We start from the raw sequence: 16611 nt of genomic DNA, 5'->3' as shown, positions 1-16611 counted from the left end.
TAATTTTTACTGTAAATGCATGATTTTTGTATCAATTGTCTTGATATTCTGTATATTAAATTGTTTTTATGCTTTTGTTACAGGTAAGTGCAAAGTTTATACCTTTCACACCGTCTACGATGGTGGTAAGTCAGAATTTAATATAAAGCTCTTTCAGAGTAGCCGATTTTGCGCGGAACCGCTTAGTTGCCCTACGCCTACTATGTAGCCTTTTCCCAACTATGTTGGGGTCGGCTTCCAGTCTAACCAGATGCAGCTGAGTACCAGTGTGCCGCATGGAGCGACAGCCTATCTGATCTCCTCAACCCAGTTACCCAGACAACTCTTCTTTGTCAGACTTACTGGCTTCTGGATTACCAGTGACGTCTGCCAAAGCTGTTCAAATGACAGCCGGGAATTAACATGCCTTCCGAAATACGAAGGAACTCGTCATGACATGGATGGTGTCCAAGGACCGACCATGCCAAGCGTTACTTAACCTTAGGGTGCTTCTACACGGTGCTATTAGCTTGCGCATGTAGAGGTACATGCGCAGGTTACATGTATTTAAAAAACGGACTGTTCTAACTACTCGCGCATTTACCAAAGCAAAATACTCACCTGCGTGCTCTTGTCACTTGCGCATGTTAACTTGCTCCAGCTGCATGCACCGTGTAGACGCACCCTTTTTTTTAATGACGTCAAAATCATCAAATGACCCCTCCCGCTTTGGGTTAGCAGCGGTGAGGGAGTGTCAGCCTCTTACTGACTAAAAACCGTCGTGTTCCGTCGTAGGCCTTTTATGTACCAGCGCCGCGGTAACTCGCGCGAACAATCCCGCAGTTGTAGACGCATCCTTATGATCGATCGGCGCTTGCGATTGTGACGTGTTTGTCGTTTGTCACAGAATAATTAAATGCGATATAAAAACGTTAAAAACCTTTGTTTTATAACTTGAAGGACACTCGTCCTATAGTTCCGGGTTCGATGTCAGAGTCGTAACTTTGTTATCCTTATTCTTAGTAATATACATGCAAAAGGCTTGTCTGTTTGTGTTTTACGCTAAAACTGCAGGACAGATTCAGATGGAAGGTATGGAGTCATACTATTGGCATTTTTTTATGTAGCTACGCGAAGTAGGTGTTTTGGGACGCGGGTGAAACCGCGGGGAAATAGCTAGTATTATAAATAGTTAAGTTTATCCGTTACGTTACTACTTCAACTGTTTGAGATGAATTTTTGGTGCATTATCTTTGAATGACTCGGCGATTCTACTGGTCTGGTCTTGATTGATTGGAGATTTTATTTGAAAATAATAGGCTGGTTCCATAGAAGGCGTATAAGGGCGAAGACAGTAACGTTCCTCGTCCCCCTCGCACCCGCATGTTGTCGCGCTACTTTCTTAGGAGATTTTGCGTTATGACATCTACCTACGCTAGTCATTTTATTCTCCACTAGCTTCTGCCAGTGGTTTCACCCGCATCCCGTGGGAACTACTTCCCGTACCGGGATCTAGACACACGGCAGTGTGTCCGCCAAGTTCGAGCAAAAAAAGCGACACACCGGCCGTGGGTTATATTACACGAACCATTTCGGGCCAAATTCGACCCCCCTGTAACTCAAAATCTATTTTATTTACGCATATCAAATTTCTAGTATCTGTTGAGACCCCCTCACTTATCTAAAATACAAAATTTCATTAATATACCTATTGTAGGTCTTGAGATATTGACGTCAGAAAATCGCTATTTTTACTATACACTCACTGACTGACTGACTGACTGACTGACTGACTGACTCACTCATCAAAAACCTAGACCACTTCCAATGGTCGTATTGACTTGAAATTTGGCATGGAGGTAGGTCTTTATGTCAAGGTAAAGGGAAAAATCTGAAAATGGCCAAGTGTGAGTCGGTTTCAAAATAATGAAGGTGTTTTATACCCGGTGTAAATTTATACCCCTAAGGAACTAATGGTCGTATTGACTTGAAATTTGGCATGGAGGTAGGTCTTTATGTCAAGGTAAAGGGAAAAATCTGAAAATGGCCAAGTGTGAGTCGGTTTCAAAATAATGAAGGTGTTTTATACCCGGTGTAAATTTATACCCTAAGGAACTAAAACGAACTAAATTTATTTATATTTATATAATATATCTTCGAATGGTACAAAGGTTTGTATTTAGTCAAAGTAAAGTAAAAATCTGAAAACGGCCAAGTGTGAATCACTTTCGAAAATAACGAATGTGTAACTTTGATCCACGAACATAATATATGATAACATGTCATGTCAGTCAGTTGGTAAATCTAGTCCATTTAGTTAATCTAGTTCATTTCTTTGTAAGAAACATAGTGCATATTAAAAATCTAAAAATAGTATAAATGAGACATTTCTTTAACTAACTTCATCATAAGAAAAAATAAAATAAACAACCTTACAAAAATAAATGAAATCCCACCCAAAACAAAATGTGAAAGACTGCCAAGTTCGATAATATGGGAATGCTTCGCCTATAAAAGAAGTGAGATCTGAATAAGTACCAAGTTCCATACACATACCTCAGTTAAAAATAGTTACTTTTTAATGATGATTACTTGGCAAGTTTTAATAGAAAATTAAATACTTGATTCATTGCGTTTAGTAAGTTTATAACAAGGTGTATGAAAACTTGCCAAGTAACATCATTAAAAAGTAACTATTTTTAACTGAGGTATGTGTATGGAACTTGGTACTTATTCAGATCTCACTTCTTTTATAGGCGAAGCATTCCCATATTATCGAACTTGGCAGTCTTTCACATTTTTGTTTTGGGTGGGATAAAATATAGCCTATGTTACTCGCAGATAATATAGCTTTCTAATGGTGAAAGAATATTTAAAGTCGGTCCAGTAGTTTTTGAGTTTATCCATTACAACTAAATAAACAAACAAAGTTTTCCTCTTTATAATATTAGTATAGATGGGGGAGAAATTTGATGATTTCCCACCAAAATTAAGTTAGCATAAGTTATTTATTATTATTTAGGTCATGATACAAAGTCAGGTGTTTCTCTTATGTAACAATAAACGGGTTTGCGAGTGAGAGGTCGCGAGTTCGGAGCCCACCTGTGCCTTATTGAGTTTGTATTTGTTTCTAGCCGGTTTGTTATGTAATTGTGTTTATTTGTTTAGATAATATACTATTGTATGTGTCTAGTAGTGGCGTAGCGTGGCTGCTGTGCATAGAATCTTGGATTCGATTACCAGGTTGAATCGAAATTGTGGGTTTAACTCGACCGTATGTTGTCATAATTACCTACCGGGCATATTGATCTAAGGGGGATGCCTACGTTCAGCGGTGGACGTCCTATGGCTGAGATGATGATGATGATGATGAAGGGGGAGGCCTATGTTCAGCAGTGAACCTCCTATGGCTGAGATGATGATTCGATTACGAGTATTAAGATTCACAAAGTAACCTGAAGTGTAAAAGTCGGTGATTGATACACCCGAGAATCGTAGAGCACGTCAATGTCGGTCCTGCGCCTGATCTCTCTCCGGTGGTATCGGATTGTCACATCGCGCTATGAGAATGAAGGAATAGTGAGTGCACCTGTGTCCGAGCAAATGTTCGTGCACTATAACATGTCCTGCGCAGCTGGCTGATCTCCTTATATGAGAACAGCCGCCGTGGCTGACGATCGGCTAGAAGGAAGTTGATGATGAGTGAAACCGTGTGAAATGACTAGTTATAAAATACTGTCCGGGTTCAAAATGCAAGCGAGTACATAGGATTAGTGACTACACATTATTTTATTAATGTTTTTACACCAATCCATCATAATAAGATGTATGTATTTGACATCAATTATCATGTTTTCTTAACTTATTGGCGGTTAGATATTAAGAAAAAACAAGTTTATTTAATCCGGGTATTTTCCATACTGTCCAAGTGTCCTTGACCTTGAGCATCTCTTTGACCTTGGTTGACCTTGTATGTAAAGTTTTGTTAAAAAACCGGCTACTTAAGTGAGACGTACGTAAGTAGCAGCTTACTTAGAAATTTTTGGCGAATCAGTGCTGTGAAATCTTAAATGTAGCTTATCGCTCGCCAAAATAGTATACTTCTGTACTTAGGTAGGATAAGCATCATATTCAAAAACAAAATAATAAAACCCAACACTTTACTAAAATATTGCTAGACGCAGCGGTACCCCAAATTATTTGCTTTTGACTTTTTAAATGACAGTTTTCTTGAAAAGTTTTTAAAAGATTTTTGTTGGTTGCCCAAAAAGAATCTATACGCCAATAATAATTATAGGTTCAGCTCGAAACTATATTCTGACTAGATCTGTAGCAACTTGCAAAATATTTCTTGACTACAAAAACATTAACAAGAGCTCCATCCTCCGAGCCTTTTTCCCAACTATGGTGGGGTTGGTCTTCCAGTCTAACCGGATGCAGCTGAGTACCAGTGTTTTACAAGGAGAGGCTGCCTATCTGACCTCCTAAACCCAGTTACCCGGGCAACCCAATACCCCTTGATAAGGACTGGTTGTCAGACTTACTAAAAACTTTAATAAAGAAGCTCAAAATACTCACCATTAGAATCATATCCCATGACCAACACATGTGTTAGATTCAACGCTGGTACATTCAGATCTCCCCATACAGCCAAAGCTCTTGCCAAGGCAGTAGCTCTCAAAGGCACCATGATGCCGGCAGGAGGTCTGATCCAGCAATCTTGAAGCCAGCCTCGGACTACTGAGCGGGTTGTTTGTGATGGGGTCTCACCAGGATGAGATTTGTTACCATACCAAAAACATCATCATCTCCCGAGCCTTTTCCCAACTATGATGGGGTCGCGCTTCCAGTCTAACGGAATGCAGCTGAGTGCCAGAGTTTTACAAGGAGCGACTGCCTATCTGACCACCTCAACTTCGTTACCCGGGCAACCCATTACCCCTAAGACTGGTTATCAGACCTAAATATAGAAGCTTAAAACTCACCATTAGAATCATAGCCCATAACCAACACATGTGTCAGATTCAGCGCTGGCACGTTCAGGTCTCCCCATACAGCCAGAGCTCTCGCCAAGGCAGTAGCTCTCAAAGGCACCATGATCCCAGCAGGAGGTCTGATCCAACAGTCTTGAAGCCAGCCTCGGACGACTGAGCGGGTCGTTTGTGATAGGGTCTCACCAGGATGGGATTTGTTACCATGCCAAAAACGTCATCATCTCCCGAGCCTTTTCCCAACTGTTGTGGTTGGCTTCCAGTCTAACCGGATGCAGCTGAATACCGATGCTTTACAAGGAGCGACTGCTTATCTGACCTGCTCGACCAAGTTACTCGGGCAACCCAATACCCCTTCGTAAGACTGGTTGTCAGACTTACTAAAAACCCGGATGCACCTGATGTTTTACGAAGAGCAGCTGCCTATTTGTCTAAAAACCTAAATATAGAAGCTTAAAAACTCACCATTAGAATCATATCCCATGACCAACACATGAGTCAGATTCAACGCTGGTACATTTAAGTCTCCCCATACAGCCAGAGCTCTTGCCAAGGCAGTGGCTCTCAAAGGTACCATGATCCCAGCAGGAGGTCTGATCCAGCAATCTTGAAGCCAGCCTCGGACGACTGAGCGAGTGGTTTGTGGTGGGGACTCCGCTGGATGGGAGTCGAAGTTTCGCTTGTCTAGAGGCGGTTTTGAATCTGGAAAGAAGTGGTAGAACTAGTAATATAAAAAATATATAGTTTAAAACACGCTAGTCATGTATTGTCACCAGAACTCAGAGCGTGTGCAAAATTTCATCCTAATCGAAGGCAGGGAAGTGGGTCAAATTAAGTTTCCAAAATTTTCTTACATACCTACATAATTATAAGCGTGTTAATAAAAAGTTTGACGTGGGCAGCCTAAAAGAAATGGTGATACTTAGGCGACTATATCCCTGTATGGTTTATAGAAATGTACCCAAATACAATCCCCGATTTATGCTATTGCTTCCATGAAATAAAACTAGGTACGTGGGCTATTGTGATGGGATGTAAGTAAACTAGGACATAGAGAACTTTGGGACACTATGGCAACTGCCAATGACAATGTAACAGATACACCTAAAATTCGCAAGTAGAGATTTGCCTGGTCACTTACTGCAATATAATATTAATTCAAATGACCCCTCCCGCTGTGGGTTAGCAGCGGTGAGGGAGTGTCAGACTCTTACTGACTAAAAACCGTCGTGTTCCGTCGTAGGCCTTTTATGTACCAGGGCCGCGGTAACTCGCGCGAACAATCTCGCAGTGTACACTATGTACAGGATCTACATTTAAATCTACATAATCATTGCTTAAGCTTTTCTTAATTAGCAATTAAGAGTGCAATAGAAAGTTTAGGTCATTTGGTTTTTCCATTTGCTTAAGACATTCAAGACTAATTAATGGTTGAATAAGATACATAATGTTTACTTTTTAGATCCTGGACATTAGCGATTTGCGAATTGAAAACCGCCTTCTCTGTCTCTAATACTAATATTTTAAAACTATAAGTTTGCTTGGACGTGTTAATATCAAGAACTACAAAACTCCATCGCAAAAGTTCTATATATCTTATGTGTGATATCCCTGCCTCAAAACTTTAAAACAGCTGACCCTTTTTTAATTAAACATATTTAAGAACCACCTCTGATAAATCAGCTATCACTTTACAATCCGCATCCGAACCGGATCATCCATTTCAGAGGTACAGTGCCACGGACAAACACAGCTATAAAACTTAAACAGACATAAAAAAACCATTGATTGATTTCCAAACAAAGGATTACATGATAATGACCGCCTCGTAGTTAAAGTTTTAGGTTAACGCACCGATTAGGTAACCATAACCATCTATCGATTCTGCGTTAAACTTAAACAAACTGTTTTAAACAATTATGAGAACTTCAACAGCTCCATGTAGTTCTACTATTTCACCTAACGCTGAATAATAATAAATTATATTATCTAACCGATCTTCATATTTAGTACTAGCTGTTCTTGCATATGGAGGGAATACTTTTTGCAACCGGGATAAAAGCCTATGTCTTTCTGTTTCTAGCAGTTTCACTCTCTTCCTAAGAAAAGTCTTAAATGATCTTCCTCCTGCCCTTATCCCAATTTTATATTTGAGGGCTGTCTTTTATTTTTGACGTTCGAAAAGTGCTGATTTATCAGCCTAATTTGAATAAACGTTTTTGAGTTTGAGTTTATTTGGGGTTCAATTTTATATCTTCCATACTATTTACCGTCAATTCACAAGTAACATTCTTTCTAACCATATCGACTTTCACACAATCCAACCATCGTTTATTTGGTCGTCACCTATATCTGGGCCTAAAAATATAAGATTAAATACAAAATCATTACCAGTATCAGCCTTAGGATTCCTTTGTCCAGGCGTCTCCACTTCTTCTTCCGATTCCTGGGTCTTTGGTGGACTTTCTTCCTCCATAGATCTGGTTGTAGCTTGCATTGGCATGGTTTCAGTCTGAAATTGTTTATTTTTGTGTGAGAATACTCAGGTTATCATGAATTTAGTCCTAACATATGAACATAGAGTGAAACTCGTGGTGGTCTAGTGTTTAAAGCACCAGCTTCCCAAGTATGAGTGTGTGGGTTTGATAACACGTCAGACAAGTACCAATTTAACTTTTCTCTGTTATCTTGGATAGCAATATTTGGGATGGTGAAGGAAAACATCTTGAGGATACTTGGAATTTAGTGTGAAATCGCCAATCCGCCTTGATGCTTATTCCTTCTCTGTACAGGAAGATGCCTGTACCAAGCAGTAATGCAGTTAAAGGGCTGATGACGATACTAGATCCCATAAAAATCCTTTATGAATTTTGAACCAACTCGTAACTTGATGAGATAAAACAAAACCACGAGAGGTTTGAATGAATTCACACACGTAAATGGCATGAATGATTCGACCATTCAGATCAGACTTAATAACACTGTTATGAAATTAGACTTAATGATCTGTTAGATTTACAACGCTATCGTACTAGCAGATTTCGTTGCGCATATACGCTCCTTTTATACGCGGCAAAAAACCTGTAGTACTATTTCAGGAATCATATTTTGAACTAGTAGTTGTCAATTGTTTTGGGGAAGATTTATAACTGACGGAAATTGCGTCGAGTGTATTGTAAATGTATGATCGATGCACTAACGCATCATCAGTTAGGAGTAAATGATTGATTATTGATGAATGTTTTATCTTATATTTGTCTGTTTTGGCGCTACGAGGCCTATAATATGCGACGCATATTCCGTCAAATATGAATCTTCCCTTAGGCTCTAGACAGACGGACTGCAAATTGTAGTTCAAGGGCAGTTTAAATACAGTTGACACGACTGCAATAGAACTGCAAATTCAAACTGCCCTGGAACTGCAATCTGCAGTTGGATTGCAGTTGCAATGCTGTCCGTCTGTCTAGAGCCTTACACTACCCGTACGAAACGAGCGATGACGTAGTTGATATAGAATATAGGTTTACCTACACCAATCTCTACTAGACAAAAGTTCCCACAAAGATCTACAAGAATGAAAACTTCCCATCAAATCCTAGACTCAATGACCTAATTGTTTACAATTACCTTGGTGGACGTATCAATATTATTAGTCAAATTAGAATGGAGGTTCCTCTCTGAATCGTCCAAGACATTGTTTAAACTACTAGCTGTAACATCAACATTTGATTCTTCTGTTGCCGTTTCTATACTTTCAGGGTCTGCGTTCTTCGTATCCCCGTCACCATCTTCATCAGTGACAATGAATTCTGTAGTCGTTTTATATTCTTCTTCGTCTACTGCTGCTGTTGTGTCTTCTTGTATTTCTTCGCTGTCTTTATTGACTGGTCTTGTTTCGTCTGATGTTATGTCTTGGGTTCTTGCGATGATGATGTTTGTTAGTATGAGTAGGATAAGCGTTTTCGGCGCCATCTTTGGTTTTTATGGCATTCTTTGGTGGAGGGTTTCTGTGAACAAAATTATTTTAAGTTAGATATGCATTGCTGTTTTAGAATTTCTAACCGTCGGTCAAAGTTGTTCTGGTTGGTCATGTAACGGTATAAGTGCTACTAAATGCCTTATGATTTTATATTTTGCAAAATTGCTTAGTTTTTTTTCTTAATTCATAAAAATACACAAAATAACAATGAAATAAGAACTTCATTGTTATTTTGTGTATGATACTGCTTAAATAAAATGTCGGTTTCTAAGAATTTTCCAACAGTTTAACTGACTCAAATTCATGGTTGTCTACATTTTTATTGCAGTTTTGAATTAATCATGCACCGCAAATAATATAAACTTTAATAACTAAGTTTTTTGCAATGCGTTGACAATAATTACTGGGCATAATATGTTAAAGTCATATTGTAGGCTGATAAACATACATATCTACCTGTAGAATTGCATTTTATAGGTATAGCTTTCGCCCGCGGCTTCACCCGCGTCGAGTTCGGTTTCCAAGGGAACTGTTCAAAAGTCCGGGATAAAAACTATCCTATGGTCAACTTTATCTCTGTACGAAATTTCATTAAAATCAGTTCAATAGTTTAGACGTGAAAGCGTAACAGACAGACAGAGTTACTTTCGCATTTATAATATTAGTAGGGATGGTTTTTCAAACCAAACAGACAGACATGTGTTGCTGGGGAGTTTGTTGCGCCACTTCTTCCCAGCAATAACACATAGGAAGTGGTGAAGGGTGGGCGTTTTGGGGGCTGTCTTTATGTATTTTTGACGTTCAAAAAGTGCTGATTGTATGCCTAGTTCCATTAAATGAATTTTGATTGAGTAAATGATGTAACTAATTTAATCATCTTCCAAGGATCGTAGCGTCAGGAAAATTAGTACATGTATGTAGTTTTGCTGTCAATACAATGATATGGTACTGTCGAACTGATCTGATGATGGAGCCGGAAGATATGAACTGGAACTTCATGATAGATCGTCCTATCATGACTTTTACAGGTTAAAATTTTGTAAGAAAAGTCTTGAAATGTTTATTAAGTTATTCATTCGGGGCGTTTGGATTTAATAAATTTTGCGTTCACCATAACGTAGACTATAATATTGTGTGTTCTGTTATGAATAAACCAAGCCATATAATTGCTTGTAATGCTACTAATCACACACCTTACAGCAATAAAATACTTAATCTATGTCACTGTGGTTTAGATAGATCATTATGTAAGTTGTAGTTGGCAAAGAAATAAGGCAATGTCAATGTTGTATACAAAAGTTGTGCACTATAATATGTCCTGCTCAGTTGACTGATCTCATTATATGTGTCGACGCGCGTTGTTCCAAGCGCTCCTCAAAGAGTTGTCAGCATAGCAACCCCAGTAGGGCCAAGGCATGCCGGGGCTGCGGGATTGTTCGAAAGAGTTTTGTTATGGAATGAGCATTCATAGATATTGTGGAAGCTGTTTTGATTATAGTAGTAGTTTCAACCGCTTTCCAACCAACTACTTTCTGCATCTAGATAAAAAGAAGCCCCTGTCCTTTGACATGCTTTAGGCTATCTCTCTGATTCATACAAATATTATTTTTCCTTGTTTTCAGGGTAACAAACTCATTGTCTGTGCATTGACATTACTGTTATCTTTAACCCTGGTTATTTCTTACTCTTTTACCTTACCCTTTATATTTTGATACTTCCTCAATTTAGTCCCTTATATCAATTATGTTATTATCAAGCTCAATCTTTCGTACATTAAAATTAGCTGCAGCAGTACAAAAACTATAAGGCTGGTTTTCCACCAAAGCTTTGCGATGCTAAGAAAATGTTATAGCTTAGTTGTGACCGAAGCCGACCCCAACATAGTTGAAAAAAAGGCTCGGAGGATGATGATGATGAGTTGTGATGTTCCACTGATGGTAAAGCTATGTAGCAGTACGAATAAGATGTGTAGCTTGAGTATGCACATAGTTACACAACTCGCAACCATCCTTAGCTCACATTCGTTCATATAAAAACACTAGCTTCCGCCCGCAGTTTCAGATCTACTCCGTACATGGATAAAAATTGTGTTTGCAATGTTATTCTGCTATAAGCTATATTACTATCAAGTTTCATCAAAATCCATCCAGTCATTTTTGCGTGATAGAGTAACAAACATACATCCTCGCAAACTTTCGCCTTTGTATTAGATATAAGATAGCTTAGTAGAATCCTTTTCCGTCATAGCTATGCTATGTGTATTAATGAATACGATTGGTAAATATTAAACGTATATATAGCAACGTAGCTTACCACACCTTTTTTTTTAACGACGTCAAAAATCATCAAATGACCCCTCCCGTTGTGGGTTAGCAGCGATGAGGGAGAGTCAGACTCTTACTGACTAAACACCGTCGTGTTCCGTCGTAGGCCTTTTATGTACCAGGGCCGCGGTAACTCGCGCGAACAATCCCGCAGAGCTTAGCCCTTCTCCAGTGGAAAACCAGCCTTGTACGATTACATGAAATGACTAATATTTTGGTCTTCATTTCGGCGAGTCAATCATTTGAATGCGAAATTGCTGGTCAAATTATTTTAGATTGGATTCGAAGGGTTTTCATACATTTGTGCTGTTTGGATCATTGACCGGACCTGTTGATCAAAGTGAAGGCCTTATTGTGTGTCGCGGTTTTAGCTGTGTCTTCAACTAATTTGTTTATATTTTTTGAAGTTATAACTTACTAGCTGTCCTCGTATCTCGAAGGAACTATTTCTGCAATCGGAATCGGCAGCCTATACATATAATTTTTTCAGGTTCAAAACTATCTGTGTACCGAATGTCATTTAAAGTGGTTCGGTGGTTTTGGCTCGCGACTGACGGATAAGAGTTACTTTCGCATTTATAATATCAATAAGGATTATAGGTTCATTGATCTTCAGTAATTGCTCAATTGTAAATTCAATACATTGCTTAAGGCATATTCATTGATGAAGTTTAATTTTAAGCGTAACTTGATTCTATTGTAACTTGGGGTCAATTTTTTTTATCAAGGTTTGTATGAATGGATGTTCGTTCCTCTTTCACGCAAAAACTATCAAATGATTCATAATGAAACCTAATAATATAGCTTACACATCAGAATAACATATTTGTTGTTGTTGTTACTTTTTATTTTTTATCTTGTTGTTACTTTTTATCCACATGCGAGAAGTAGATCCTTAGGAAAGTCAGTAAACATCATATATTCAATTTTCTTATCCATATGCGGAAAGTAGCTAGTACACATTATTCTCTTACGTCATTCCGTAAAACAGTTCTTAGTATCTCAAACCCCTTGGGGCGATGAGTCACAGCTTATTATGTCAGTATGTGTGGACCCCTGGTTTTTTTGGGGAACACAAATATTTAGGGGTCCACTTGGGTTAATGTAAACCGTTTGGGAGTGATGACTGATGATTATTTTGTGAAGGAATTAGCTTCTCGTGTTTTCTTACAATTTGTTGGGATATGTTTCGAAGCCTACCTGTAACTGTTGGCTTTCATCATCTGCCTAGCCTTGTTCATCTTTAAATTGATATCCAGTTTTAACTGGATGCAGCTGAATACCAGTGTTTTACAAGGAGCGACTGCCTATCTGGCTTCTTCTACTCAGTTACCCGGGCAACTCCATATCTCTAGGTAAGCGTGGTTGTCAGATTTTCTGGCTTCTGACAGACTACCAAAGACGTTTAAATGTCAGCAGGGATTCACCAATTTACCGTGTACTCCAAGACATATAGGAAGTCGTCATGACAAGAATCATCAATTGTCCAAGCCAAGCATTGCTTAGGTAACTTTTTATCGATCGACCCCGGCTGCTACTTAGCCTGTACCGAAAAAAAATCGAATACGGAACCATTACATATTTGAAGAAATCGTTACCTGTCGATGTTATTATCTTCGATCTTAATTGCGCACGCGTGGCCGACGGGTTTAGACATTTTTTGTTATTATTATTACTAATTCCTTCTATTCTCTCCGCGTCTTACGGTGAGTTGCACCTTTTAACTATAACGCTTAGACTTAGACTATCTGTGTACTAGTGTTTTGGCATGAAATAATTATTGTCAAAGTAACTTTATCTTCCTCCACTGAAATCTTCAGGGAACTACTTTCCTTATCCCAGTTAAAATAACATGATATGTCCTTTCTTAGGCTTTCTTAGGCCTTTTAGATAGTCTAGTGTCTAGACTATATGTGTACACAAACATTGAAGTACTTAATAATTGAAATACATTAACATAGCTGCTGCATGCGATTTCACCCGCTTCCTAAACGAGCTGTTGTCAGCACATGGCCTATTTATTTATTTGACAGTTTATGTACACACACAGAATACAGACAGGAAGAAAAAAAGAACAGATAGTACAAAGACACAGCTTATTTCATTAGAAATCTCTTCCAGCAGGCCCGTTAAGGGCTATGTCAAGTTTAATCAAAATCCATCCACATATCAAGCGTGAAAGAGGACCATACAACCATACATACAAACTTTCACCTTCATAATACTAGTATGATTAAAAAATTAATTAATAAGGATTCTCTGCATAAGAATAATCTTGTCGTGATGTTGTTGTTTAGTTGTTTATTATGTACATATTTAATTCACTTACAACTTGATATTAATATAATACGCGCATAAAAACTAAACCTTGATCTTTGCTTAATTAATCTAAATATCGCTTATGAAATGGATCTTGCGTTCACGAACTTTTAAAAGATTTTTAGCAAGCGGTAATTAGTTTACCGCTGCGTTTGTGGCCCAACACAACTTCTTTAAGCGTTGAAAAAGTCGTGGTGTCAGAAAGTCTGACACCAGTCTAACCAAGGGGTATCGGGTTGCCCGGGTAACTGGGTTGAGGAGGTCAGATAGGCAGTCGCTTCTTGTAAAGCACTGGTACTCAGCTGAATCCGGTTAGATTGGAAGCCGACCCCAACACAGTTAGGAAAAGGCTCGGAGGATGATGACAACTTCTTTAAGCTGTGCCCTATAGGGTCCATGTTGTCTCTAAACTATAGAATGTACCACCTGTATAACATATGGAATGCTTATAAAGAATTGAGTATTGAGTACTCTTAGGACCGAAGCCTGCCGGGGCTGCGGGATTGTTCGCGCGAGTTACCGCGGCCCTGGTACATAAAGGGCTTAAGAAGGAACATGGCGGGTTTTAGTCAGTCAGAGTCTGACACTCCCACATGCTGCAATGACAGTGGGTCAGCCGGCCAAGTGCTAGTTGGACTCGTGAACGAAGTAAAAAATCTATTTGAATGAAAGGCTCTTAAAGTACAAACTTTTTGATGATCGATTTCAACGGTCTTACTATTACCTACGGTTCATGAGATACAGCCGTGATAGACGGACACTGAAGTCTTATTAATGGGATCTTGTTTAACCCTTTGGGTACGTTCACTTAAAACCAAAACATTTCTTTTTCGTTCAGTTTAGTGGAAGAAGAAAACACTGATACTCAGCTGCATTTAGACTGGAAGCCGACCCTAACGTAGTTCGGAAAAAGCTAGGTAAGTGATGATATTCAATCAAATAGAACTCTAGTTCACATGAAAATTAACCGCTTTAAATGATTCTATTGCGTAATAGACACAGGCAACTGGTCGCATGACAGTTTATAAGGTCGTCTAAGCAATGTCATAGAAATGTGATCGTGTTTTGTCTAGTATTGGCGCCAAAACCACGTATTATTTCGTAGTTATTTCTCTTGTGTGAATAGTATGTTTTCATGTCTTAGGTTCACCCGTTTCTGGTGGGAACTTATTCGTTCACCCGGATAAAATGTAGCCTATATCCTTCCTCGATAAATAGGCAGTCCCTGAGATTTGTGAGTTCAAGCAAACAACTCTTCAGCTTTATCATATTAGTATAACTAAGATAGACATACTTTATTGACGTTCTGGGGGCACCATTTTCCGCAACGGGTGTATGTATGTCCTTTCTCAAGCTTCAAAATTTAAATTCACGTTCAAAAAATACTGAACCAGTAGTGCGTAATGGAAGCGACCGACAGACCGAACTTCTTTCGCATTGATTCACAATATTACATAGTACGAATTTTAAGGATTGTAAAGTTAATGTGTATGCGGCTAGATCGCTACCTCTATCCCCGAGCCCTTTTTCCAGCTATATTGGGGTCGGCTTCCAGTCTATCCGGATGTAGCCGAGTACCAGTGCTTTACAACGAGCGACTGCATATCTGACCCTTTCAACCGAGTTACCCGGGCAACCCAATACCCTTTGGTTAGACTGGTGTCAGACTTATTGCATCTACTTCTCATATTTTTGTTAGCAAGAGAAAACCGTTATTTGTGAATATTACAGACTATATTTTATCCCGATACGGTAAATAGTTCCTGCAAGACGAGGCCGAAACATCTAGTTAAGTACTAATATAAAAAAAGCAGTCTATCAGATAATAACTTCCTATTAATTGATAGTACTATTGATTGCGTGATGTAATGTTGAGAAAATCATTACAATACAATCAGTTTTGCGTCAAATCATTAAACGGATTCTGTTAATTATTACTAACTAGCTATAACTCTCGGATTAGTGAAGTTGCCTCAACGCTACTGCCAAGAACGAGGTTTCGGGTTCTATTCTCGGGTCAAGCCGAAATCGCTTTGTGGGTTTTAGAAAGATTCACAACACAGCGCGTAGTCTGGATGTTGGTGATTGATACACCCGTGCATCGGAGAACACATTAATGTCGGTCCTGCGCTTGATCTCTCCGGTCGTCCCGTTAGGCTATGAGAGTGAAGGAATATAGACTACACCAAGTAAATGCAAATGCTTGGGCGCTATAATATGACCTATGCTGAAATTCGAAATATTCAAACGTCTCAACTTCAATATTTTTGTAACAGAAAACGCAAGTGTAAATGATGTTTGAGAAGTCTTTAAAATTGCGTGCAATCTCAATATTCCGCGGGTTAGTATCTAAGATGTTCATTTAGATATTCTGTTAATTATCACATATCTAAAACGTATCTTCAGCGAGTCTTCGTGTAAATAAACATCTATTTAAAGACAGTTTGTATGCGCTTATAATTGCTTGCATCGTTTAGAATCAGCATAACCAGTCCGAGGACCTACTGACATATTATTCTATGTTTGAGAAGAGCATTCAATACTAATACTAGACTATAATATTCATAATAATGATCTACAGGCCGTCTGCCGGCTACGGCGGCTTTTCTCATATAAGGAGATTAGCCAGCTGCGCAGGACATATTATAGTGCACGAGCATTTGGGCAGACACAGGAGCACTCTCTATTCCTTCACTCTCATAGCCCGATGTGACGACAATCCGACACCACCGGAGAGAGATCAAGATCAATCACCGACTTCGATACTGCAGGTTTTGGGAAAGTTTCTTAAAACTACGATTTTGACTCGACCCTTGGATCGAACTCGAGACCGCACAGCAGTCGCGCTAAATGTTTACTGAACCAACGAGGCGTGAGATAGTCGCGTACAGACATAAAACGTGCTGGTTAAACTGAGAACCCTTTTTTACTGAAGTCGGTTAAAACTTTTATAAATGCGATTCCTAAACCATGTACTCGCACTAAGCCGGTTTTTTTAATTTCATAGCCAGATATATTG

The 16611-nt window shown here is 38.9% G+C and overlaps 2 protein-coding genes across 3 annotated transcripts in view; one reads left to right on the top strand and one right to left on the bottom strand.

Annotated features, from left to right (window-relative positions):
• The window catches only part of LOC110382180 (uncharacterized), a 107680-nt gene that overhangs the window by 32612 nt on the left and 58457 nt on the right, over positions 1 to 16611 (top strand). The gene's annotated exons all lie outside the window — the stretch shown is intronic.
• LOC110378641 (uncharacterized) overlaps positions 1 to 16611 on the bottom strand; it is a 54440-nt gene that overhangs the window by 29514 nt on the left and 8315 nt on the right. The window contains exons 2-4 of one of the 2 annotated variants that reach the window (XM_064043261.1): positions 8598 to 8977; positions 7362 to 7482; positions 5436 to 5672 (exon numbers count right to left, since the gene is read on the bottom strand). In XM_064043261.1, the coding sequence (XP_063899331.1) occupies positions 5436 to 5672; positions 7362 to 7482; positions 8598 to 8942 (703 nt within the window). In that variant the 5' untranslated portion in view covers positions 8943 to 8977. Of the gene's footprint in view, positions 1 to 4557; positions 4685 to 5435; positions 5673 to 7361; positions 7483 to 8597; positions 8978 to 16611 lie in introns of those variants that run through there. The other variant, XM_064043262.1, reaches the window with a different exon arrangement.

Source organism: Helicoverpa armigera, chromosome 31 (genome assembly GCF_030705265.1).
Source record: "Helicoverpa armigera isolate CAAS_96S chromosome 31, ASM3070526v1, whole genome shotgun sequence".
NCBI classification, from domain to species: Eukaryota; Metazoa; Arthropoda; class Insecta; order Lepidoptera; family Noctuidae; genus Helicoverpa; species Helicoverpa armigera.
Note: the sequence above shows the minus strand (reverse complement) of the source record. Positions and strands in the feature narration are given on the sequence as shown.